The following is a 22,765-nucleotide window of genomic DNA, read 5'->3' as shown; positions in this document are numbered from 1 at the left end:
CTTTTCATGTGTTCCCTTTACTACCCTCAAAATCCCATCAATATATTATGTAAAGAGAGTATTTTCTTTTAACCCTTACTCTTGTCCTTTTTTCCTAGATACCCTTTGTTATTTAGAACTATTTCAATCAGGCCCTTCAGACATCCATTTCCGTTAACCTGATGTTAGAAAATTGTCGCACGACAATCACGTCGTGACTTGAAAATATTTGAGAACTAGGATGCCATTTAACAAAGAAGGAAAAAAAAAGGAAGTGTTTTCTTTAAAAATTATTTTGATGGAGGAGGATGCAGAAGAGGTATCGAGGGGCTGGTGATGGTGACGGTGACGGTGACGGGGGGAAGGGGACGGTATTGGGCCCATCTGGAAAGATGCTCCCCGGCGCCGATCTGGAATCCATGAACTTGGTCTTACAAGATCTATCACTCTTAACACCTATCAGTTTCTCGAACACTCTGTTTCTCATGGCTTCTCGAACACTCTAGTTGATGCAGCATACACATTTCACGTAGCGTCTTAATGCTATCACAGTAGCATATCGATTACTATTTCCCAAACTAACTTCATACAGTCGGATTATATCCGTTTGTATTCATTTTTGCATCCGATTTGGGTCAGATTTCAATACCGTTTTTTTTATCCAATTGAATGGATCTGGATAGTTAATTCAAAAATCTCTCAAACATAAATACGAATGCGAATACAGCTGATTTTCCATATCCTGATATTCGTATAATATAAATAAGTAAAAAATAAAAATTAAGCTAAGTTAAATTAAAAAACTAATTAAATGATTAACCAAACTTAAACTAAAAAAATCTAAATATCGAATGTCCGTCGCTTAATATAATAATCCGAATATGTAATACCCGATTCGAATAAAATCTTTCGAATCACCCTACATGCCTGAAAGGCTCAAACCTCTCGTTCGTCTGTTTTGTCTCTCTTTTCTTTTTGTCATTTTCCGACAACTAGGGTTTCGAAAATTCCGTCCATTTTCTAGTTTTCATCCGGCGACAACCACGAAACGCCTTGAAGGTGTCATAAATCTTCAGTGACAAACAACCTTAAACGGTATATCCTTTATGAAATTATTAATTTTATTATTAATAAATGCTTATTTTGTTTGAATCTTTTCTTCATGATCATGTCTTTATTGCTAGTTTTCATCTTGAAGTTTTTCTCAAATTTGATTAATATCTACCAAAATATCCAATTTATATCTGCATTCAGATAAAAAAATATAAATATTTTTAATAAACAATAAGTATCCATTTATAGCAAACATGAATATATTTAATATTCAATATTTATTTTAAAACAAATATTAATACTAATTTTGATATCTGTTTAATATTCATATTTATTGAAAGATATGAATTTAAATATAAATATATCGATATCCGGTCCATTTTCAGCGCTAAGCCATAAATTTCTTTTTTTATCATTATTTTAAATTTTACATTACTATTTCAAGTCCTCCACCCAAGAGCGCAAGTGCTCTGCCAGCACAGTGATACAGGTGGCATCAAGTGTAGATGTTACAGTGCAGCTCTGTTTAAAGATTGTAGTGAGCGCTGATGTTGAGTTGGTGTCCCATTCTCATATTTTTTTCTGGGTTAATCTGAAAAAGCACTGGAGTACAACAACATTTAACAATTACAATTTACATCCTGTTTTTGTGTTGTTACCTCAACAAAGGTATGGCGTTCTCCATTATCAATTTTAACATGTTAAAAGGAACGCATTTTAACAATTTGAGCTTCAAAAGCTTTTCAAGAATGGAGTACATCATCCATTAGATCAATCTTAACCAGAAAAATAGTCCTTTTCACAGGTGATATTTTTTGACAAAAAATGTGTTTTTTATATAGGAAATCTTATTACGAACAATGAATAATAATTTTAAACTTATTCAGTAAGCAAAATTAGTAGATGCTTTACAAAATGGAACTCCAGAATTATGTGAGCTATCAACGGAATGAAGCTGACCTTCCTACCTGCTATATTCTGTTTCCTCCCATTGCTACCTGAAAACACGAATAGGCAGTATTTTGAAAAAAAAAATAAGAATGAAAAACAACAACTGAATGACGAAATTGAAAGTTCACTGAGAATCATATTGATAATAAATCATTCAATAGATTAAAACCACTATACATTGTTCAAGAACTTTTAAATCTTCAATCATTCTCAGAATTACTTTAGGAAAAATAAAGTAATTCATAAACTATCTACTAATTCATAACTTCTGTGAATTTGCATCATAATGAGGTATCTACAGCTTATTTACAAAAAATCAATCATTACTACGGGATGAATCAATGGTTGCTATAGCTGCTATATTTAGTTTTGATTCCCTGCCGCATGTCGGTCCCTGCCCATTCATACTTAATTGTGAAACATTCCACTTTTTTACTTCACTTTTCTTTTTAATTTTTTCACAAGGAAAAAAATTACATAAATATCAAGTTTTCTGTTAAGGATGAAAACAGATCAGAACACTGTATTTTAGTGGAAAATCCAGTTTTCTGCCTGTCTGGTTGGCAGAAAACTAAAACCCAGAAACTGTTTTCTACATTATCTCGAAAAATTATTTGCTCTCCAAAGACCACATGAAAACAGAAAGCAAACTCAAGGTCCCTTCCAGAAAAGCAGATCAGGGTCTCCTCCTACTTTTCAATTTCTTTTTTCGCATAATTACTTTAAAAATTGGACTGTTCTTTTTTCAAGGAAATACTACCCCCCCCCCCCCCCCCACACACACAAAAAAAAAAAAAAAAAAAAACAGACAGATATCTTGAATGCCAAATTTCTGACTATGATTGCCAATTGCATAGAACTTCAAATACTCAAATGATGAAAACTAGTGACCTAAAGAATGTCAAGCAAATGATTAGTTAAATACCAAAAAGTTTTAGTACTACTTCATCACCTCCCCTCATTATCCACGGATATATATATTTAAACAAGAAATGATCTGACATAAACAAGGAAAAAAATTAGAAATATTTGCTTGCTTAACACTGAAACTAATAGTAGATGATAAAAGGCCTGTTGCTTCCATACCTGTATCCAAGATCCACACCCTTATTGTGTGTTCTCCTTGTACATCCAAAGCCTTACCTATCAAAGCTCTGGAACTCAAACCGTGGAAGGCCAGCCTAGCCCCTTTATGGATAAAAGAACCAAATGAAAAAAACTGGTGTATTAACTCTGTTTCTTTGACAATGCTGAGAACATTCTTTCATGTTAAACGCAATCTTGTGTGCAGTCTGAATCCTCTTTCCTTTCAGCTCATCTAACGTGATTAGTTTTGTCATGCTGAACTATGGTCTACGCTTCAAAAACTTCTCTACCAACTGTATAATGGAACATTACCGCTACACCTGAATCTGATTCAGCCTATTGAACCAAACTGAGTGCAGTATCATATGGAAGATATCATACTTTACTGGCTTAGCATGCCATAGAAAATGCTTCTGCAACTTCTTCACATTCATCTGCATGGTTATGTATCGTCTAAGCGGAATTTTCAACAAGATATCCTTCAAGTTAGGTATATCCTTCTCTGCTATGACCACTGAAAAGGTACTCCAGTCAAGAACTTCATCAAATGGAAGCACAAAATTATCTGCTATTATAACCGGAACACACTCATAATAAATAGCCTCCACTATCCTCGGGCTGTTCACTTCATAGCCCATTGGACAAATGCAAAATTTGCTTGATTTCATGTGTTGGATGTATGACATCTTTTTAGCAGCCCTATGTGGGAGGCTCTCGTAGATTCTCATGTCTGCATCTTTCCCACGCCAGTACTGGATAAGGATGGGTCTGACACGGCCATGCATTTGTCCAGCAAAGAAGGCAAGTATAGACCTCTGGGAAACAGGTTTTCCTCCAACATCCCTGAGAGGCCTTCTGGGTGTTCTGATGTAGGTTTCTGGGAGGGAGACATCTTTTCCACGAATAAATACTCCTTCTGAGACATCTGCATTGCATAGAGCTTTAATGGTGTTCCTTCTAAATTCATCATGCAATTTTGTTGTGTAAGGACCCTACATGGTATCGGATGAAGGAAGATTAAGAGATCATGTGATGACTACCCAGACCGTCACCCAGAAAAAAAAATTCAGCCAATGAAGATGATAACAGGGAGATATCAGACAGTGGGCAAACATAAGTTACATAACCCATAGTTGATACTTATTTTTTTACCTTGGCTGACATGGCATGTTGAGAATGGTTGGTGAAAATTTGTCAAGTTATCAGGTCAATTAAACAACACCATAGGCCATATAGTTATATATAGTGACAAAGTAATATGCTAATTGACAAAATTTGGTGGCTTATTCTTGCGATAACCATAACTGATAGAGAAGTCAAATCTGAATATCACATATGAAAGTAAAGGAGAACATGGAGACAGCATAAAAAATTGAAAAGATATAAGAAAAATTAGGATCATGGTACCCTTGTTCAGAAATTTCAGAAATGTCATTGTTTCAAAGTTCTTTAGATCATGCAAGTAATATAAAAGACAAATTGATCGATGCAACCTCTTCTAACTAACTCCAAAAAGATTATGTTGTTCAATAATATTGGCCACTTTCCTTTTTTCCTTTTTATAACTTCTCCTAATTTTGCTAAAGTTTGTTTAGTTCCTCAGAAGGTAAAAACTTTCAAACGTAATATAACCATAGGTGCTAGTTAAAGAAATTAATCTCTTGCCAAGTGACAAATTATAACTAGGCAATAATATTTCCTTCTGACATTTACTTTGCCCCAATTAAGCACTGTGCATCTCAACAATTTCATACGTATGAAGAATGAAGTGTAGAACATATAGAACAATCATTTGTTCTAAAGTCCAATAGAATAAAATATAACCAGAGAGATCTCAATATCAGATTCCCATCAAGGACAGTAAAGTGATAAATGTTAAAGGAAAACAAGCTAATCTGTTTGAATAATTGACATAATGTACACACAGTTATGCAAGTACATGAGCAAGTGAGATCATATTCACAATATCTAAAACATGAAGCTTTACTCGAGAAAAAGAAAGATTGTATGGACAAAGATAGAAAGAGCATACCCAATCATGGCAAGCAACAAAGAAGTGATCTGCTCCTCTTGTCCGGTTCCAATAAGGATATTTAGCAGAGATCATGTTGATGTAGTCCCTTAGAAAGATCAAAAGTTCATTTATATTATGAGAATCAGGCCTATAAAGAGCGAGTTCTAGCTGTCGTGCACCATATGGCAGATAGAATATGTGGGCCCTGTTTCCATCCTTCACAACAAATTGCTTGTTTCCCTCCATTAATTTCATAAACCATCCTTCAGAAGCGTAGATGCCTTTAAGGTCAGGAGAGTGGAAAATAGGTCTCGATCCATCCTTGTAGATATAAACTTTAAGAATTCTTTCCATTAGTTCATAGCTCCTGTAAGTAGTGCAGTTTGGCTTTCAATATGCTCTCTAAAAAAAAATGGTGACAATTGTGTGCCATTATAGGAAAGACTATAACTCTTACAAGTTCATAGATTTCTATATATCATAACAGCATGCACACTTTTTATATCAAGTGTTAACTAGACATTATATGTTCTAGCAGTTGCAATGGCTTTTCTAGTCACTACAACAGAATATATTCTGACAAAATTATTACGATGTATAAAATTACTAAAATAAAGATAATTGGCCACAAGAGACTAGAATACTGACATGGTGGAAAGTGCAACAATTAGATTCCATTGTCAAATCCCTAGAGAGAAAAAAACACGGTGTTAACATATGGAATATATATCTGGGAAAAAGAAATGGAAGGTATTGCTCGACAGGCTAAAAGTTAGTATCTCAGTAACATGCATCGCCCATCGCCACGGCCTTGGCAATCAGACCACAACACAGAGTTATAGGTTAGCCAATTTCTTGCTTCAGCGTTTAACTGATCTTATGGAACCAGATCAGCAAGCTCTCATTCCCTTTCTTCCAACAGGCTAGATAAGCCTAATTTAAGAAGCAGACAACCAGTCTATGATTTTTTAACTAGATTCAAGGTTGGCAGAAGAATTAACACTGCAAACTAAGACTCATTGAGAAGCCCCTTGCTATCCTCTTAGGTCAAATCAGAAAAATGACAAAACTACCAACGAAAACACTAACAAGCAAACCCAGCCCACCTCCCAATAATTTAACTACCCAAACTTACAGAATAAAGAAAATAGCCACAAGACAAAATGAATAAGAGATAAACTCAGTCCAAAAGATCATTCCTAAACGGTATAATTCTTGCCCTGAACATAAGAAAGATGAAGGAGAAGCCAAATGATTCAAGACTTCTTCAGTCCCACCTCTTAAAAACTGAAACATTTCGGAACAATGGAGCATAAAGATCAGGATCATTAACAAGTGGGGCACGATCAATTTCTCTCTTCGCATATATAAGCTGCTGATGAGGAGACATCAACCAAACAGGCACCTAAACAGATCAAGAAACACACCGAATATCCAATTAAAAATGTTAAATTTCTCCAAAGAATGACGAGAAAAGGAAACTCCTAAGCTGAAACATCTACCTCTGGCAGCAAAGGCGACACCTTTGGTTCTACATTCCTCGATTTCACCCCCACAGCATCAGGTTTCGAAATCGGTGGAGGAGGAGATGCTACAACCGGAGGCGGCACGGTCGTAGCGGTGGAATCCGTGGAGTTTGAAGTATCAAGAGACTGCACAGACCGAGAATCCATCAAATTCCTGCCCTAAAATTATGAAATTTTCCACCGAAGTTGAAGAAGAACCGAAATTCCGAGCAGAGATTTCTTACTTCTCGCCATAAAGGAGGAATCTTTAGGTCAGCGTCACTATCTTCCACCTCCTCGTCATCAGAATTCGCATCCAAAGAGGACAAAGGCGCAATAGAAAGACTTGGGGGTGGAGTGGGAGCAGAGGCTACTCGCTCCTGGTACTGACGAAAAGCACTAAGCGAAGGCGGAGGAAGAAGAGATCCCTCAGAGGACGAATCTCCGCCTGTACCGGCGGAGGGGAGAAGGAACCAAACGGAGACCGGGTACGGGGCGGAGAAGGAGAGGAGCACCGCCACCGCGGAGACCGCCAGGGCGACGGCGACGATATCCCTCCTCCACCGGCCGGCCACCCCAGCGCCTCCGAAGCGGCGCGTCGCCGCCTTCCACAGACCCATCGCCTCCATTCGAGGCCGTCGAGTCGCGTTCTCCGCCACCGTCGCCGGATCCGGAGGCTGTCGAAGGAGAAAGGGAGGAGGTCGAGAGACTCGTCGAGGCCGCCATGGTTGACTGGAAGAAAAGGTCGGGGATTGGCGGAATCTACGGCATTAGATTGTCTTCTTTCTCAAATGACTTTATAACCCCTAGTAACTCCACTAAATTTACTACAATTCTCAATTCTGCTCGCAAATGGAAATAGATAAAGATGTCCCGATGAGGGTATTTATGGTATAATTGTTGAAAGTGGCATGTGAGTTAGTCTCAATAAATGAAAACAGCATACTGAAAAAAAAAAGCAAGCCGTAGGGTCGGAATTACAGAGAGGCTTCCTCATCAAGACATAACATCAGTCCATAATCGATCCACCCATTCCAGAACACACAATCCTACAGCCGTTCATCGGGTGGGGTCCCAGTTGTCAAGAGAGGGTCTTAGAATGGGTCTAGTAAATTGTAGGTGAACATAATAGATTGTTTATGAATTTATGCCAGCTCAATCGTGTTATTAAAATGGTCCACGGGTGGAGTGTGGAAGGGTGCCGCGTTCTTATCAAGCTTTCGGACACAAGAAAGAGACCCGCCGTGCGCGGTTGACAAAGGATATGACTGAGGATGAGCTGTGCTGTACCTACCGGAACACCTATATTCTCGAGCACCCACAATTATACCCCTCTTCGCTGGGAATGGGCCCCATCTTGATGGGCTATTGAGCTTTGGAGGAACTTGGTTTGATGCCAATATGAGAGCGATTGCTATGGGTTTAGGTCACCTTGTCATCGTCATCTTAGTAGTAGCAAGATGGTTTGCTAAACTAAGAGGGTTAAGAAGTGACTTGCAGGTAGAAAGGACAAGGTGACCTAAACCCATAGCAATCGCTCATGGAATGGTAAACATTAATGGCACCTTATAGTGAACTTTATATGAATTTAACTATCTTAATCTTACCAATTCGAGGGAAGAATTGACGTCTATAATTAATTAGACTATGATAATGTAAATTCTACTTATATGAATATTATATTTTATTACTAAAACTTATATATAGGATGGATTATACTCTTTTCAAGAGAAGAGAGTATGTATCCCATCTTTATATATAATCCATATCTATATGCGTATAAATGTAGTTTCTAGTAAAGTAGAAAAAAATTGATGATGCAAATCAAGTATATATATATAAAGAATGTAGATTAACGGTGTAAACTTTATAAGCTTTAATATCTTTCAGATACATATATTTTATGCATTGAACTGTACAAAACAGAAGAACAAATAGATGAAGTACTTCAAATTCTATCAGCATACAACATGAGCACTTTGAATAGATGAAATCCATCACCTCCCCTACGGCCTGAGCAAACTAGCATATCGAACCTTCCACTAAGCTTTGGGAGATATAATAAACCATTGAATCTACGGTTCTCAACTTTAAAACATAGCTAAAAGCCTATCTCTGGAATTGATTTTTTTTTGTTTATAAAATAAATATATTACATTCCATATTTGCATATTTCAATAAAAAAACAACTAGGGTTACTTGTACTTAGATAAAGATATTTCTTTTTCATTGCTAGTTTCAACCATCCACGCAGTTTAACAAAGGAAACCGACTACATGTGCTTAAGGATCTATATTAGCCTATAACAATGCCAAAGTAACATAAAATAATCTTCTAACTTAAGGTGGCAAAGGACCCAATTCTTCCCCAGGTTCTATCTCTTCCTTGGATGCATAATCTTCTCTCTTTGTTCTCTCGCCTCCTTTTTACCCTTTCGGTCCCCCAAGTCATCCATAATTTGGTAAAAAAAAATCTCTACTTTTTCGAAAAGAAGTGGAGGCCAAATGCAGCGCCCTTCTCTCCGCCTCCTCATTGAGCTGGCCGCCGCCGCCGTCACCGGCGCCGCGACTCTCCTCGCCTTCCGGCGGTGCAACCGGGACGAGGCCATCGTCTCCCTCCGCTGCGAGATCCGCGACGCCCTCCTCCTCATCCGCCGCGACAAAGGCGGCCCCATCGCCCACCCGCCGGCGGTCCTCGTCACCGGGTTCCGGGCCAATGGCAAGAGCTCGTTCGTGAACACGGCGTGCCGAGCCCTCGCCGACGAGGTCGGGCCACTGCTCCTCAGGGTGGAGACTGCGCCACCGGGCTCCCGCCCCGCCACCATTGCCCGCCGCGGGGTCCGCGCAGCAGTGGCGGCGGAAGAGGGGGAGGCGGCGGTGGAGCTGCTGGACGCGCCGGCGCTGCCGGAGGCCGTGAGGCTGACGAGAGCCGACGTGGAGGCTGCGCTGGTCGGCGACGGGGGAGGAGGTGAGGCGGCGCCCGTGGCGGAGTGTGTGGTTCTGGTGCTTCGCTGCGGCGGGCCTGCGAAGGAGCGGAATCTGGCTGTCAGGAAGCTGCCCGATATCGCTGGCGCCGTTCGCGAACGAGGTACTGTTATACTACTTGGTGAAACCCGGTTCCCATGGTAAATTGATGGAGAAATTTCACTATTTCGTACCATTTGTTTCTATTGTTTGATAAGAATGCAATCAAACTTGTCATTAATTTCAGGCTTGAATTTAGTTGTTGTATTAACCCATAAGAAGGCTATAAAAACTATACAACAAGCTGAAGAGCTCCGTCGGGAGGTCGCCTTTAGGGCAAGAACTGATTGTGTTTATTTCATAGAGAACTACACATCAAGCAGCATGCTTAATATTCGCCATCCCGGCATCATCAAGAATAGCTTCGAGACGCATTTTACCGTGCTAGCAATCATCAGGCAGTGCATCGAGTTCAGCAAATCATATCGAAGCCATTCATCACGGGAGATCAGCATCGACAAGAACTAGCATGAGATTGTTGATGATGCTAGATGGATGATGGGAGCTTTTTTTTTTTTTTCTGTCATAATTGTTTAAACGCCTCAATTAAATATTATTATGTATTTGTAAATATAAATTTGTTAGTAACATTTGTGATTCTTATACAAACTTAGGAGGCCTCTCAATTCAAGAAACATAAGCATGGTAATGTTTATGAAAGACAAATCTTTGCTAGATTTGTTAAAATTTAATCATAAAGTTCATCATTAATGATCTTTTTTTAATTAGCCCCAAAAATATTAATTATTTATTTGATAAAAAAAATTTCACATGTCACTGTTATTTTAGCCTTTTATATAAAATTTTCTATATAGATTGTAAAACCCATCTTTATTTTTGAATAGCAACGAAATAGAAAAATAAGACTAAGTTCGATGTTTGGTAAATGTAATAATCCAGAACGTCATCCAAAATGGCTAATCGAAATGTATTATTTGGATTTTTTGATCCTATATAAGTACCCAAGATCTTCTCGATGAATAATCAATGTGGGACTAATCATACGCCTGCACGGATCCTCACAGTAAACAAATAAAAAAAAAAGATCATTCTCTTCCTCCTCCTGAGAGCAAAACCTTTTAATCCACTATTGTTCCCTTTTTTAGAACAAAAGAAGAAAACTAAATTCCTCATTCGTTTATTCATAGATAGTCTCTATTCTGTTCAGAATACATGTTTTTATGGACTTCTATAGACAACAAATGTTTCTTCTTCTTTTTTCAGGGAAATATAGACAACAACATAATGCCTGCCCATCAGTATATAATAGATGTCCAAAAAAAAATGGGGAAATTAATTCCCCACCCTTCAAAAGACTCCAGAATAACAATAAATCCCTGTTGACCAGTCTTATAAGAACTAGTCCAATAATTTTAGTAAGTATAATTTCCGGTCCTTTAGAGTATTTTTATGAGACGAAAATACCCCTCCTCAAAAGTTGCCTTTTTTTTAAGGGAGATTCATGGTTTATGACTTGAAACTAGCTTATCTGAAGGAAAACAAAATGGACTCATTTCGCTTTAGTAGTCATTTTTTCCCTGGAAAAGGATATATCCATTTAGTTGCCATATCATCCATCGTTTTGTCATATAGCCCATCATTTAGCTATGTTTAGCATATCAAGCTCATCAATAAGCTTCACATTCCATGTCATTTTACGTGTATCTATTGTCTCAATATGGTGTGTCATGTTTCGCAAGACACCTTGGTATTGGTTTTTAAGTGTTGGTAAATGATGTAGTTAGTCTACCATCGGGTCGGAATTTTTTTTGGGGTAATTAATCACCGGTACATTTATTGACCGGTCTCTAATGTTTAGTCCCTGTTGACTGATTGTTTAACAATCAGTCCAGCCATATTTCAATACTTTATTATGAGACGAAAATGCCCCCTAAGAATATTAAAATGCCCCTGCCCCTTTTGATCTCCCATTCCCAAATAATAAGAAGAAGAAGAAGGGGCAGCCGCCACCGACCATGGTCCATCCCCGCCCGAGCTCCCTCCTGTGGCCGCCACCGGCCCTGTCTCTCTCCCTCCCGAGCCCCATCCTGCGGCCCCGCCCCCCTCTCGTGCCCCTTTCCCTCCTAATCTCCCGTTCTCGGAAGCAAAAGGAAAAGAAAAAGGCCTGGCCGTCGCCGGCCCCTGCTCGCCCCCTCCCAAGCCCCCTACTGCGGCCTCGCCCCCTCCCGCGGCCGTCGTCGGCCCCTGCTCGCCCCCTCCCGCGGCCGAGCCTCCTCCCGTAGCCGAGACCCCTCCCACGGCCCGCCCCCGCCCAAGCTCCCTCCCGCGGCCGCCGCCAGCCCCTGCTCGCCGCCTCTCGAGCCCCCTCCCACAATCGCGCCGCCATGAATGCCCCCACCCCCGACCCCGCCCCTTCACGAGCCCCCTCCTGCGGCCGTCGCCGGCCACCGCCCACCCTCCTCCTGCATCTGCCGCGGCCCGGCCTCTTTCTGGAGCTGCCGGCCTCGCGGGAGGAGAGGTGTTCTCCGCTGCCGCCTACGGTGGCCTCGCCCCCTCCGCGGCCCCCTCCAACGGCCCGGCCCCCCTCCGGTGCCGCCGGCTCGCGGGAGGAGAAGAAAGAAGAAGAAGAGAAGAAGAGAAGAAAAAGAAAAAAAAGAAAGAGAAAGAGGAAAAAAAAGAAAAATAAATAAATAAATAAATAAATAAATAAATGCATAAATGAATAAATATAAATAAACAAACAAATAAATAAATAATATATTCTAATAAAATAAAATAATTATAAATAAAAAAGAAAAGGAAAGAAGAAGAAAAAGAAGAAAAGGAAAAAAAGGAAAAGAAAGAAAAGAAAAAGGAAGAAAAGGAAAAAAAAGAAAAGAAATAAGAAGAAGAAAAAGGAAAGAAAAAGGAAAGAATGAATGAAAAAGAAAAAAAAGAAAAAAGAAGAAAAGGAAAGAAAAAGAAAAAAGAAAAGAAAAAAAAAGAGAAAAGAAAAGAAAAAAACAGAAGAAAAAGAAAAAAAAATAAGTATGTATAGAGAAGACTTAAATGTGTATAGAGAACACTTAACTGATTCGTTTTTCTTTCCTTTTCTTTCTTTTTCTTTTAACTTCCTCTTTTTCGTTCCTTTTTTTCTTTCCTTTCCTTTTTTTTCTTTTCTTTTGTTTTTTTTTTCTTTTTCTTTTCTTTTTTTTCTTTTTCTTTCTTTTTTTTCTTCTTCTTCTTTCCGTTCTCTTCTTCTGTTCTCTTATTTTTCTTTCCTACTCTGCACATAGTTAAGTATTCTCTACATCACACAATTATGTGTGTGCAGAAAAAACTTAATTGTATACAGAGGACACTTAACTGAGTGCATTACACAGATAAGTGTGTGCAGAAAAAACTTAATTGTATACGATTAAACTTGAAGCACACTTAACTAACGATGATACATACTTAATTAACTTCGAAATACAGTTTTCTGTTCTGTGTACACAGTTTACTATTTTCTGCACATAGGTATGGTTTTTTTTTTTTTTTTGCTAAAGACGGGTTTTCATACAAAACGTGTACGAATACACCCAATAAAGTCAAAAAATACTAACTCACGGAGAGCCAGAGGCAGCTCCCCCTCCCCCACCCACAGGGTGTACCCTGAATGATGAGCCGCGAAGGCAGCCACCCAGTCGGCTACCCCATTGGCTTCTCGAAATACATGCTTGGCCTGAATGGCCACCCCAACCCCACACATCATCCCTATGTCCCGAACCAAGGGGTGGTCTGAGCCCTCACCCCTCAGCCCCTTCTGAATCCAACTGGTGACTGTGGCTGAGTCGCCCTCCAAAACAATCGAGCCAGCCTGCAAAACCTGCCTCGCATATCGAAGCCCGACCCAGGCAGCTCGTAACTCTGCCCCGGGGACCGATATGCCGAACAGCTGACAGCCCCCTGCTGCCACGACTCTGGAGTGCGGGTCCCGTATCACAAAGCCCGCACCACCTCGCGCACCTCCATCCAAGACCGATCCATCGAAGTTGACCTTGAGGAAACTCGGGGGTGGGGGTTCCCAGGTGAAGAACACCATCTGAGAAGCTGCCGAAGCAGAAAGAGAACCCCAGGTGTCCCGAGCTATCAGAGGTCCATCTGAAGAGGATCTGATCTCCAAAGCCTGTACGCGCGCTAGCTCCACCACGAACCTCGGTGACACCCTGCGCTCACCGAGGGTACGAGCGTTCCTTGCCAGCCAGATCTGATGTGCTGTGCAAGTCGCTCGAATAGCCTCCTGACATGTCCGAGGGCGGACCAACCACTGCTGCATCGTCTGTAGAAACTGAGGCCTCCCATGCCAGACCTCCTGCGAGAACCCTGCCCACTGCCATGCCGACCTCGCCCACGTACACTGGAAAAGCACGTGGTCGACCGACTCCTCCACACTGCATGTCCCGCACTCTGCAGGGATCTCACATCCTCGCCTACTCAGCGCTGCTCTCGTCGGAAGACGGTCCCACGCCACCTTCCATAGGAAGAGTGCAGTCCTCGGGTGAAGCCCTGACCTCCAGATCCAAGTGTAGTCCGGCCCTGGCTCATGCTCCTGCTGGATAACACCGGCGAGATCTCCCAATCGGACCCTGGATCGGCAGGAAGTGCCCCAAACCCTAACATCAGGCCCCCCGTAGCCTGGCACCGGAAGAGACCGGATCCTCTCAGCTAGATGTCCCCCGAACAGCTGACATAACCTGGCGTCATCCCATGCTGACTCTCCTGGGGCCAGAAGATCAAAAACCCGCAGCCCCTCCGCCGCCGCAGCATCAATCATGGTCGGCCAGCACCTCAGTGGGACAGTGTCCACCCATGGGTCCGCAGTCACATCAATGTTCCGCCCATCGCCTACTATCCACCTGGTATTTGCCGACACCGACGGCAGATACCTCCCAATCTCACGCCACATGAAGGAAACTCGCCGCCTACTCTATGCCACCTCTGAGCCGTCACGTCCATATCTGGCAGCCATCACCTGACTCCACAACCCGTGTGGCTCTAGCAGGAACCGAGCTGCATGCCGAGCAATGAATGCCTCACGACGCTCCAGCAGGGACTGCACCCCGAGACCGCCCTCACTGGTAGGCCGGCATACGTGCTCCCAGGCTACCAAATGCACCCCACGGCCTCCGCCATGTGACCCCCACAGGAAGCACCGCAACAGTCGCTCAATCCTCAGTAAGGTCATCTTCGGAACCACAGTGTTGGCCATGAGATAAACTGGCATGGAACCCAACACTGATCTGATCAAAGTCAGTCTCCCCATCATAGATAGGGAACCTGCTCTCCATCCCTCCAACCGGCTCTCCACCCGCTGCACCAGGCTGGAACACTCTGCCACTCGTAATCTGCGGCCTGTGATGGGAACTCCCAGGTAGGTCAATGTCTCCTCCTGCTCAGGAATCTGCAAAATCCCACGAATCTCCTGTCTGACCCTGCTCTCCGTACTCGGACTAAAGCGGACAGCTGACTTTTGAAAGTTGACTCTTTGGCCCGACGCCATACAGTAATCTGCAACCACCCTACGAAGGACCCGTGCATCGGAAACCCGCGCCCTGGCCAAAAGAAGACAATCGTCAGCGAAGAGTAAGTGGGAAAGAGGACTAGCCCCCGGGGCGGGAATATAGGCCTCCAGCTCCCTACGGGCACACACCCTCTGCAAATCACGAGACAAAATATCAGCACAAAGAATAAACAAGTAAGGGGATAAAGGGCATCCCTGACGCAGCCCCATGGTAGACTCAAAGAAAGGAGAAGGTGTGCCATTGACCAAAATCGAAAACTTTGGCCCCCTGACACACCCCAGCACCCAGTCGATCCACTGCCTATGGAATCCGTACGCCTCCAGTGTCTGCTGAAGAAATCTCCATCTGATCCTGTCATAAGCTCTCTCCATATCCAGTTTAATAGCCATCAGGCTTTGTCGCTTCGATGCTCGCTGAAGGTCCCACATCATCTCCTGAGCCAGCAGAACATTATGGGAAATGTTTCTGCCAGCTATAAACGCCCCCTGCTCCTGACTCACATAGGTATGGTTTCTCTGCACACGATTTAGTTAACAATGCTATATTACTTGTATACCAAGCTTACTAACCCAACTGTCACCCACTCATTATTTTTTTTTCTTTTCTTCTCTTCTTTTTCTTTCCTTCTCTTCTTTTTCTTTTCTTTTTATTCTTTTTCTTTCCTTTTCTTCCTTTTTTTCTTTTCTTTTCTTGATATTGATAGATACAATGGAAGAAAAGGCAAAAAAAAGAAGAAAAAGAAAAGAAAAAGAAAAAAAAAGAAAAAGGAAAGAAAAAGAAGAGAAGGAAAGAAAAAGAAGAGAAGAAAAGAAAAAGAAAAAAGAAAGAAAAAGAAGAGAAGGAAAAAAAGAAGAAAAAGGATAGAAAAAGAAGAAAAAGGAAAGAAAAAGAAGAAAAGAAAAGAAAAAGGAAGAAAAGGAAAGAAAAAGAAGGAAAGAAAGGAAAAGAAGAGAAGAAAAGAAAAAGAAGAAAAAGGAAAGAAAAAAGAAGACAATTAAGTATTCTCTGTGCACAATTAAGTCTTTCCTGCACACAGACTTAATTATATCCAGAGAATATTTAACTGTGTACAAATAGCACTTAACTGTGTGCATCACATAGTTAAGTATTCGTTGTATAGAGTTAAGTATTCTCTGCACACAGTTAAGTGTTCTCTGCATCACACAGTTAAGTATGTAGAGAGAATATTTAACTGTGTGCATCACACAGTTAGGTGTTCTCTATACACAATTAAATCTTTTCTGCACACAGTTAAATATTCTCTGCATCACACAATTAAGTGGGTGCAGAGAAGACTAAATTGTATACAGATAACATTTAACCGTGTGCATCGCACAATTAGGTGTTCTCTATACACAATTAAATATTCTCTGCACATATTTAAATTTTTTCTGCACACATTTAAGTATTCTGTACATCGCATAGTTAAGTTAAATATTCTCTGTACACAATTAATCTTCTTTGCACACACACTTAAATCTTCTCTGCACACAGTAACTGTTCTATGCATCACACATTTAAGTATTCTTTTTCTTTCCTTTTTTTCTTCTTTTATTGTTTTCTTTTTTTCTTTTTTTCCTTTTCTTCTTTTCCTTTCCTTTTTTTTCTTTTTCTTTCCTTCTCTTCTTTTTCTTTCTTTTTCCTTTTCTTTCCTTTTTTCTTTTCTTTTTTCTTTTCTTTTTTTCTTTTTTTTCCTTTTCTTCTTTTTCGTTCCTTTTTTTTTATTTTTCTTTCCTCTCTTCTTTTTCTTTCCTTTTCTTTTTTCTTTCTCTGCATACAGTTAAGTATTCTCGGCATCACACAGTTAAATGTATGCAAAAAAACTTAATTATATCCAGAGAATACTTAACTGTGTGCATCATACAGTTAAGTGTTTTCTTTCTTTTTTTTATTTTTTTATTTTTTTATTTTTTTCCTTTTTTTTCTATTTTCTCCTCTCGTGAGGCCGGCAATGCCAAAAGGGGTTGTGCCATGGCGGCAGCGAGAGGAGGCCCAGCCGCAGCCACTTTATTTATTTATTTATTATTTTTTTACAATATATCTTATATATTTATTTATCTATTTATTCGTTCATCACATATATATATATATATATATATGTATTTATTTATTTATGAATTTATTTATTTATTTATTTTTCTTTTCTTTCTTTTTTTCTTTTTTCTTTTCTTCTTTTTCTTTCCTTTTCTTCTTTTTTTTTCTTCTTCTTTTTTTCTTTCTTTTTTTCTATTTTTCCTTCCCGTGAGGCCGGTGGTGCCAGAAGTGGGCCGGGCCGTGGCTGCCGCGGGAGGGGGTCCAGCCACAGCAGCTTATTTATTTATTTTATTTTATTAAAATATATTTATTTATTATCTTATTTATTTATTTATTTATTTATTCTTTCGTTCATATATATATATGCATTTATTTATTTATTTATTTTTTCTTTTTCTTTTCTTTTCTTTTCTTTTTTCTTTTTCTTTTCTTTTTCTTTTCTTTTTTCTTCTCTTCTTCCCGATGCCCCTTCTTCTTTCTTCTTTCTTCTCCTTCCTCCTTTCTTCTCCTCCCGCAAGGCCGGCGGTGGCTTAGCGACATGGCCGGTGGAGTGCGGCCCAGACCCTTTCTCCTTCGGATCCTCTCGCGGGTGGCGATGGTGGAGAAGAAGCACAGATGGAGGTCGAGGGCGAGGGAGGCGGTGGCGGAGACAGCGGCGGAGAGGGAGTTGCATTTGGCCTGGAGGTCGGAGATCTGGTAGGCGGCGGCCGAGTGGGCGGAGGTTGCGGAGAGGAGGGCAAAGGCGAGGGAAGCGAGGAGGAAGAGGAGGTCGGAAGTGAGGAGGTGCGGGAGGAGGAGGGTGGCGGCGGCGAGGAGGAAGATTAGGAGTGAGGCGGTGAACTAGAGGGCGCCGAGGCGGTGGATGGGGGAGCGGCCGTCGGCCGTGGCGGTGGATAGGAAGGCATAATGGGGGAAGAAGAAGGTGAGTTTCGATGGGGAGAGCAACTGGCTACTTTTGAGGAGGGGTATTTTCGTCTCATAAAAATACTCTAAAGGACCGGAAATTATACTTACTAAAATTATTGGACTAGTTCTTATAAGACTGGTCAACAGGGATTTATTGTTATTCTGGAGTCTTTTGAAGGGTGGGGAATTAATTTCCCCTAAAAAAAAAATCATCAGTCATTAATCAACCAAGTGCCTTCCATCTTCAGTGAATTGTACGTACCCATGTCCAATATTGTCAGAAAATAGGAGAAAAGGAAAGGAATTTAAAACTCAGAACAAGCAGCAGTGTATTACCATAATACCATATCTTTTTTTTCATTTTTCTCATAGAAGGGTGATTCAGTAGCCACATGGTCACCCAGATTATTGCAGTTATCACAACTGCATTACATAATACATTCGTACAACAAGTATATTAAGTATGACTACCTAGGAACTCTGATAATCCAAGCACACCAAATACCCATAGTCACTTATGCTTAAAGGCATTAGATATAATAGACTTGGTACTACTAGTCTGATAGAACCCACAGTACATGGGTAACTTTCCCATGATTTGCTCAAGAGTCCAAGCACCAACAATAGTAATCAGATCCTGAAAGCTCCAACAGTTGATCTGGGGTCATCCTCTCGAGCTCCCTCTGCCTCCAAGATGGAAAATTGTTACGGCTTTGGGCCTCGCCCGACCCTGAAGAGTAGTCATGTGGGTGTGCTTGCGACCGCATTCTAACATAGAGCCTCATTGCAGCCACACAGTCCTCATATGGATCTTGTATGCCGGTCTGAATGTCGTAACTATACAACAGAAATTAAAGAAAGCCAAGTCATGAGCATTTTGATTCAAAGATGATGATGGAATAACTAGTAGAAGCTTTTACGTACTTACCCAAGATAGGCTTGTGTGAGATATTTGAGTGAGTTGCTGAGCTTGCTTGTTTTCATCAACGGGGGATAGTTGGCTGTGTCCCTATGATCAATAACAAATCCATTAAATAAAACAAGCTATGGTGGTGGGAATTTTAGAAAGATATCAAAGTAAAAGCATACATAGGTTTATCACACAACAGTTTCTCAGGAAAACAAGTAGTCCACAGAAAGCAATGGCTCAAAATAACGCATACCTCATCATGAATGAAGGGTACTGATCAATACCGAGGCATTCGAGGTCGTGATCTAAACCGTGTCCCACAAGTATTCTTGCCCTCCCACCCCTTGATCTTATTTTCCATATTGGTTCTCCATTGCAAAGGAGATCCTGCACCCTCCTTTGTGCTTGCTTCAAAGGCATTGCGTCCCTCAAGTGTTCGGGTCTTATGCCTGTTGTTTCATACCTGAGGAGTATTGAAGTATCAAAATTCTGCTAAGATATAAATTTCTCATGTCACCAGAATAATGCTCTCTAGATAAAGTTTTTACCAAGTGTGTACTTCTGTTTCTCTTGAAGAATGATTTCTTTTCTCATGTTATTGATTGAAAAGAAATCTTATTGCGCGTTTTGTAATATGATTATGATGACCATTCTATCACAGAGAGAGAGAGAGAGAGAGAGAGAGAGAGATTATGATGGCGTTGTTGCTTCTGAAAACATAGATATGTTACCTATAATTTGTGACTGGGATTTGGGGCCTGACGTAAGTGTGGAAGATGACATTCTCATGTTCACCTATGAGGCAAACTCTTGCACAAAGATCTAGTGATCCATCGCTTCCTCCTCCAACCAGTTTGCAGCCCAAAGCAACCACCCGAGGGCCCTGCAATCGGGCATCATGGTCTGATGAGCTGCTCTGCAAGCTCAACCTCGACAAACTTATGTTGAGATTCTGCAAAATAAAGAACTGAAAACGGTTAAGACACTTAAAAAGAGGAGATACTACTTTAAACACACTCGACAGACTTGAAGTTACTCACGGGAGCAGCTCGGGAGAGTTGACAATGCCCACGGTGAATTCTAAGAGCACTTGAGCTATCAAAAATGTTCAGGCACAAGGTGCAACCTCGTATGCTAAATATCCTCGCGCATTCGAGCTTTGGCAGTGGTCCTAGAAGAAGAGAAGAAGGTGAACCATAACATTCAGAACAAAGGGGGAATGGCCTTCACTTTAACTTCTGGCTTCTAACTCACCTATGAGATGCTCCCTGAGTGACTCGAAGGATCTGCAGTGCTTCTGGCATACACCACACTTGGGCTCATGGACCGAGTGAAATGAGACTCTCATATGTTCTACCAAATGCTCCATTTTGTTGTACTGTCTAAAGCATGCTGCACATTTGTTCCTGATTGATGCATTCAGTCAAAGATCATGGCGAGTCACTTGATATTTTGAGGCATGAAAGATGCGTGCAGTTGTAAAAATAGTGTGACATTTTTTTTTTACTTTTTGTATTGCATGTGTTTTTCAGAAAGCAAGTTCAGTTATACATAATGTTTGAAGTTGGGTGTTCGAGAGTAGAAAATCCAAATAGAATTTTCTAAGTTCGCAGAACTTTTCTCTCATCTTGATCTAAGTTTTTAACCTCCTTATCCAAACATCGGAGCACCTCCTGAAATATTTCGATTTAAAATTTATGATCCAAAAAAAAGAAGAATTATAAGTTTTTAAGTAAGAAATCTTAAATCATTGCACAAGATCTATTTAAGTTGGTATGTAAAACCATAAAAGCATTGGTTTCTGTTATTCAATTTGATGCTACTTAATAGCCTAAAAAATACAGTGCAGTGAGTAACCATGATTAAATGGTCTTTGATATCTATTTTGCTTATCACTAAGCTGTGCTTGATTGATCGAAGCAAAATTTGTTGCAAGGTGGATTACACTTAGTTGCGACAGCCATGATCGCATAATAGTTAAATAGCCTGAACATGCAAAACAAATAATTAATGTGGCAAGATTGAAAGAGCAATATGGAGTCACTAAGAACAACTAATCCTGGAAATTAAACTGCATCATGAGCTCCTAGATCTTGTTGTATGAAACCGGGGTGCTACTTACTGAAACAAAGTCCCACACTGTATCATAATAAAACGATCTCCAAAAATGTCAGATCATTTTGATTATAATAGTAGATCTCATCAGATCAGTATCTTCTAGGCAATTCATACTAAACTAGTGAGAGTGAGAGAGCCAAGTAACCCAGAAAAAGAAGCAATGACATACCTAAGAGTCTCAGAAGACTCAGGCCTGCTATCCATTATCAATGTATATACCACTATTGAGCAAAAGACTCGAGGTTGGCCAAGGAGAGGGGGCATGGCTCCGTATTTATATGCGAGGATGGGGGTAGATTCCTTGCAAGTTGAGGCCAAGAGGTAGACCCTTATCAACTTTCGGATTAGAATGCATTCCTCTCATTGACAAATTAACAAATTGTGGATTTTAGTGTGATGCCAATTAGACGTGCAATAGGAGATGTTTTCCTAGATTAAAGTGGTTAGTTTTCATCAATGATAGGTCAGTGTTTTGGTGTCATGAGTTTTATTCCTTTAAGATGATCGAGTGCTTCTGCTGTATATATTCTTTGCAAGCAATCAATGTTTTGGCTATTCTAAAGACAATTGAAACTATAACGAGGGTGGTTCAGTTAAGATAATCTAACAAAACAATGTCATTCCTATCAGGCCATGCCATTGAGCTTTGTCTCTCTCTCCCTCTCTCATGTAATGCATCATAATTTTGAGCTACTCGGATAAAGTAATATGGTGAGAAGAAAGGGAGAGAGGCTGAAGGTTTGACTTGGGGAACGTTCAGAGGAATGTAGACCTTCCTTTGTCCTATTGGGGTCCCACTGGATTCTGTCTTTTTCTTTTTTTTTTGAGAAGGAACCCACTGGATTCTTTGTCAAACAAAAAGAAGTGGCGGAAAAGAGAATATGGTCGAAAGGATTTAAGATTCCATTTCAACGACGTAGCCTATCTCGCTGACAAGAATGACCAATGCGAAAGTCAAACCAAAAGCTGAGGTGAGATGTCGTGATCCTTGAGCTAGATATCTGGAAACCTCTCGACGACTTTTCTCCCAACATAAATCTACCTTAAGCTCAAGCAACCCGTAGCCCTGGACGCCACTTTTACTCGAAACTTATCGAAAACATGGACTTTGTGGATTGTGTGTCCGAATCTACCAATCTCGCGTTCCAACGAACTCTTCTTGCTACTTAGCTTTCAACCAAGTTGATCAGCATAAATTATTTTCCTTGTTTTTCTCGATCTAATCAATGCGACATCAATTATCATCAAATTAGTCTCTCTTATAGTGATAAATCTCTGCTCTATCCGTCTTGCTTTGATCTCATTAAAAGAAATCATTACAAAATTTTCCATTTATTTACATTAATTACACCCTCAAACTACATTGCAAGTAGTGAGGTAAGTACTAGGCCTGCCAGGATCACTGTATGCAGAAACCAACTCATGAAAATGACCTACTTTCTTGGTAACTCGTATGCTGTTTCTGAGTGGAGAACCATTTGGTGTAATTCCGAGAAGAGATGGACTTCCATGAAATGAAATAAAATGAAATGGTTGCGGATGCTTTTCCTTCCTAGATGCTCTAGACATACTAAAGTAGTAGAATATATGCATGTAGATTTTGGAGCTTTTGCCCACGATGGGAATTGGTCAACGCAAATGGAAAGCCATGACTAGTTGGATGCGAATATGAGAATGTACAC

The 22,765-nt window shown here is 40.7% G+C and overlaps 3 protein-coding genes across 3 annotated transcripts; 1 reads left to right on the top strand and 2 right to left on the bottom strand.

Annotated features, from left to right (window-relative positions):
• Nucleotides 1-1,770: 1,770 nt before the first annotated feature.
• LOC103705851 (probable glycosyltransferase At5g03795) lies at nt 1,771-7,320 on the bottom strand. The gene is made up of 6 exons (XM_008789734.4): nt 6,834-7,320; nt 6,586-6,735; nt 6,361-6,488; nt 5,102-5,450; nt 3,070-4,061; nt 1,771-2,030 (listed from the first exon to the last, which is right to left on the bottom strand). The coding sequence occupies exons 1-5, from the start codon at nt 7,215-7,217 to the stop codon at nt 3,384-3,386; spliced, it is 1,689 nt and encodes a 562-aa protein (XP_008787956.2). The 5' UTR covers nt 7,218-7,320; the 3' UTR covers nt 1,771-2,030; nt 3,070-3,383.
• Nucleotides 7,321-8,879: 1,559 nt separating this feature from the next.
• LOC103705878 lies at nt 8,880-10,215 on the top strand. The gene is made up of 2 exons (XM_008789762.4): nt 8,880-9,675; nt 9,799-10,215. Exons 1-2 carry the CDS (start codon nt 9,093-9,095, stop codon nt 10,077-10,079), a joined length of 864 nt encoding a protein of 287 aa, XP_008787984.2. The 5' UTR covers nt 8,880-9,092; the 3' UTR covers nt 10,080-10,215.
• Nucleotides 10,216-18,449: 8,234 nt separating this feature from the next.
• On the bottom strand, nt 18,450-21,330 carry LOC103705853 (apoptosis-enhancing nuclease-like). The gene is made up of 7 exons (XM_008789737.3): nt 21,253-21,330; nt 20,220-20,371; nt 20,006-20,136; nt 19,697-19,917; nt 19,219-19,428; nt 18,984-19,064; nt 18,450-18,892 (listed from the first exon to the last, which is right to left on the bottom strand). Exons 1-7 carry the CDS (start codon nt 21,285-21,287, stop codon nt 18,658-18,660), a joined length of 1,065 nt encoding a protein of 354 aa, XP_008787959.1. The 5' UTR covers nt 21,288-21,330; the 3' UTR covers nt 18,450-18,657.
• Nucleotides 21,331-22,765: the final 1,435 nt, after the last annotated feature.

Source organism: Phoenix dactylifera, chromosome 15, assembly GCF_009389715.1.
Source record: "Phoenix dactylifera cultivar Barhee BC4 chromosome 15, palm_55x_up_171113_PBpolish2nd_filt_p, whole genome shotgun sequence".
NCBI classification, from domain to species: Eukaryota; Viridiplantae; Streptophyta; class Magnoliopsida; order Arecales; family Arecaceae; genus Phoenix; species Phoenix dactylifera.
The sequence above is the reverse complement of the archived record's forward strand: the minus strand, read 5'-3'. Positions and strand labels throughout refer to the sequence as shown.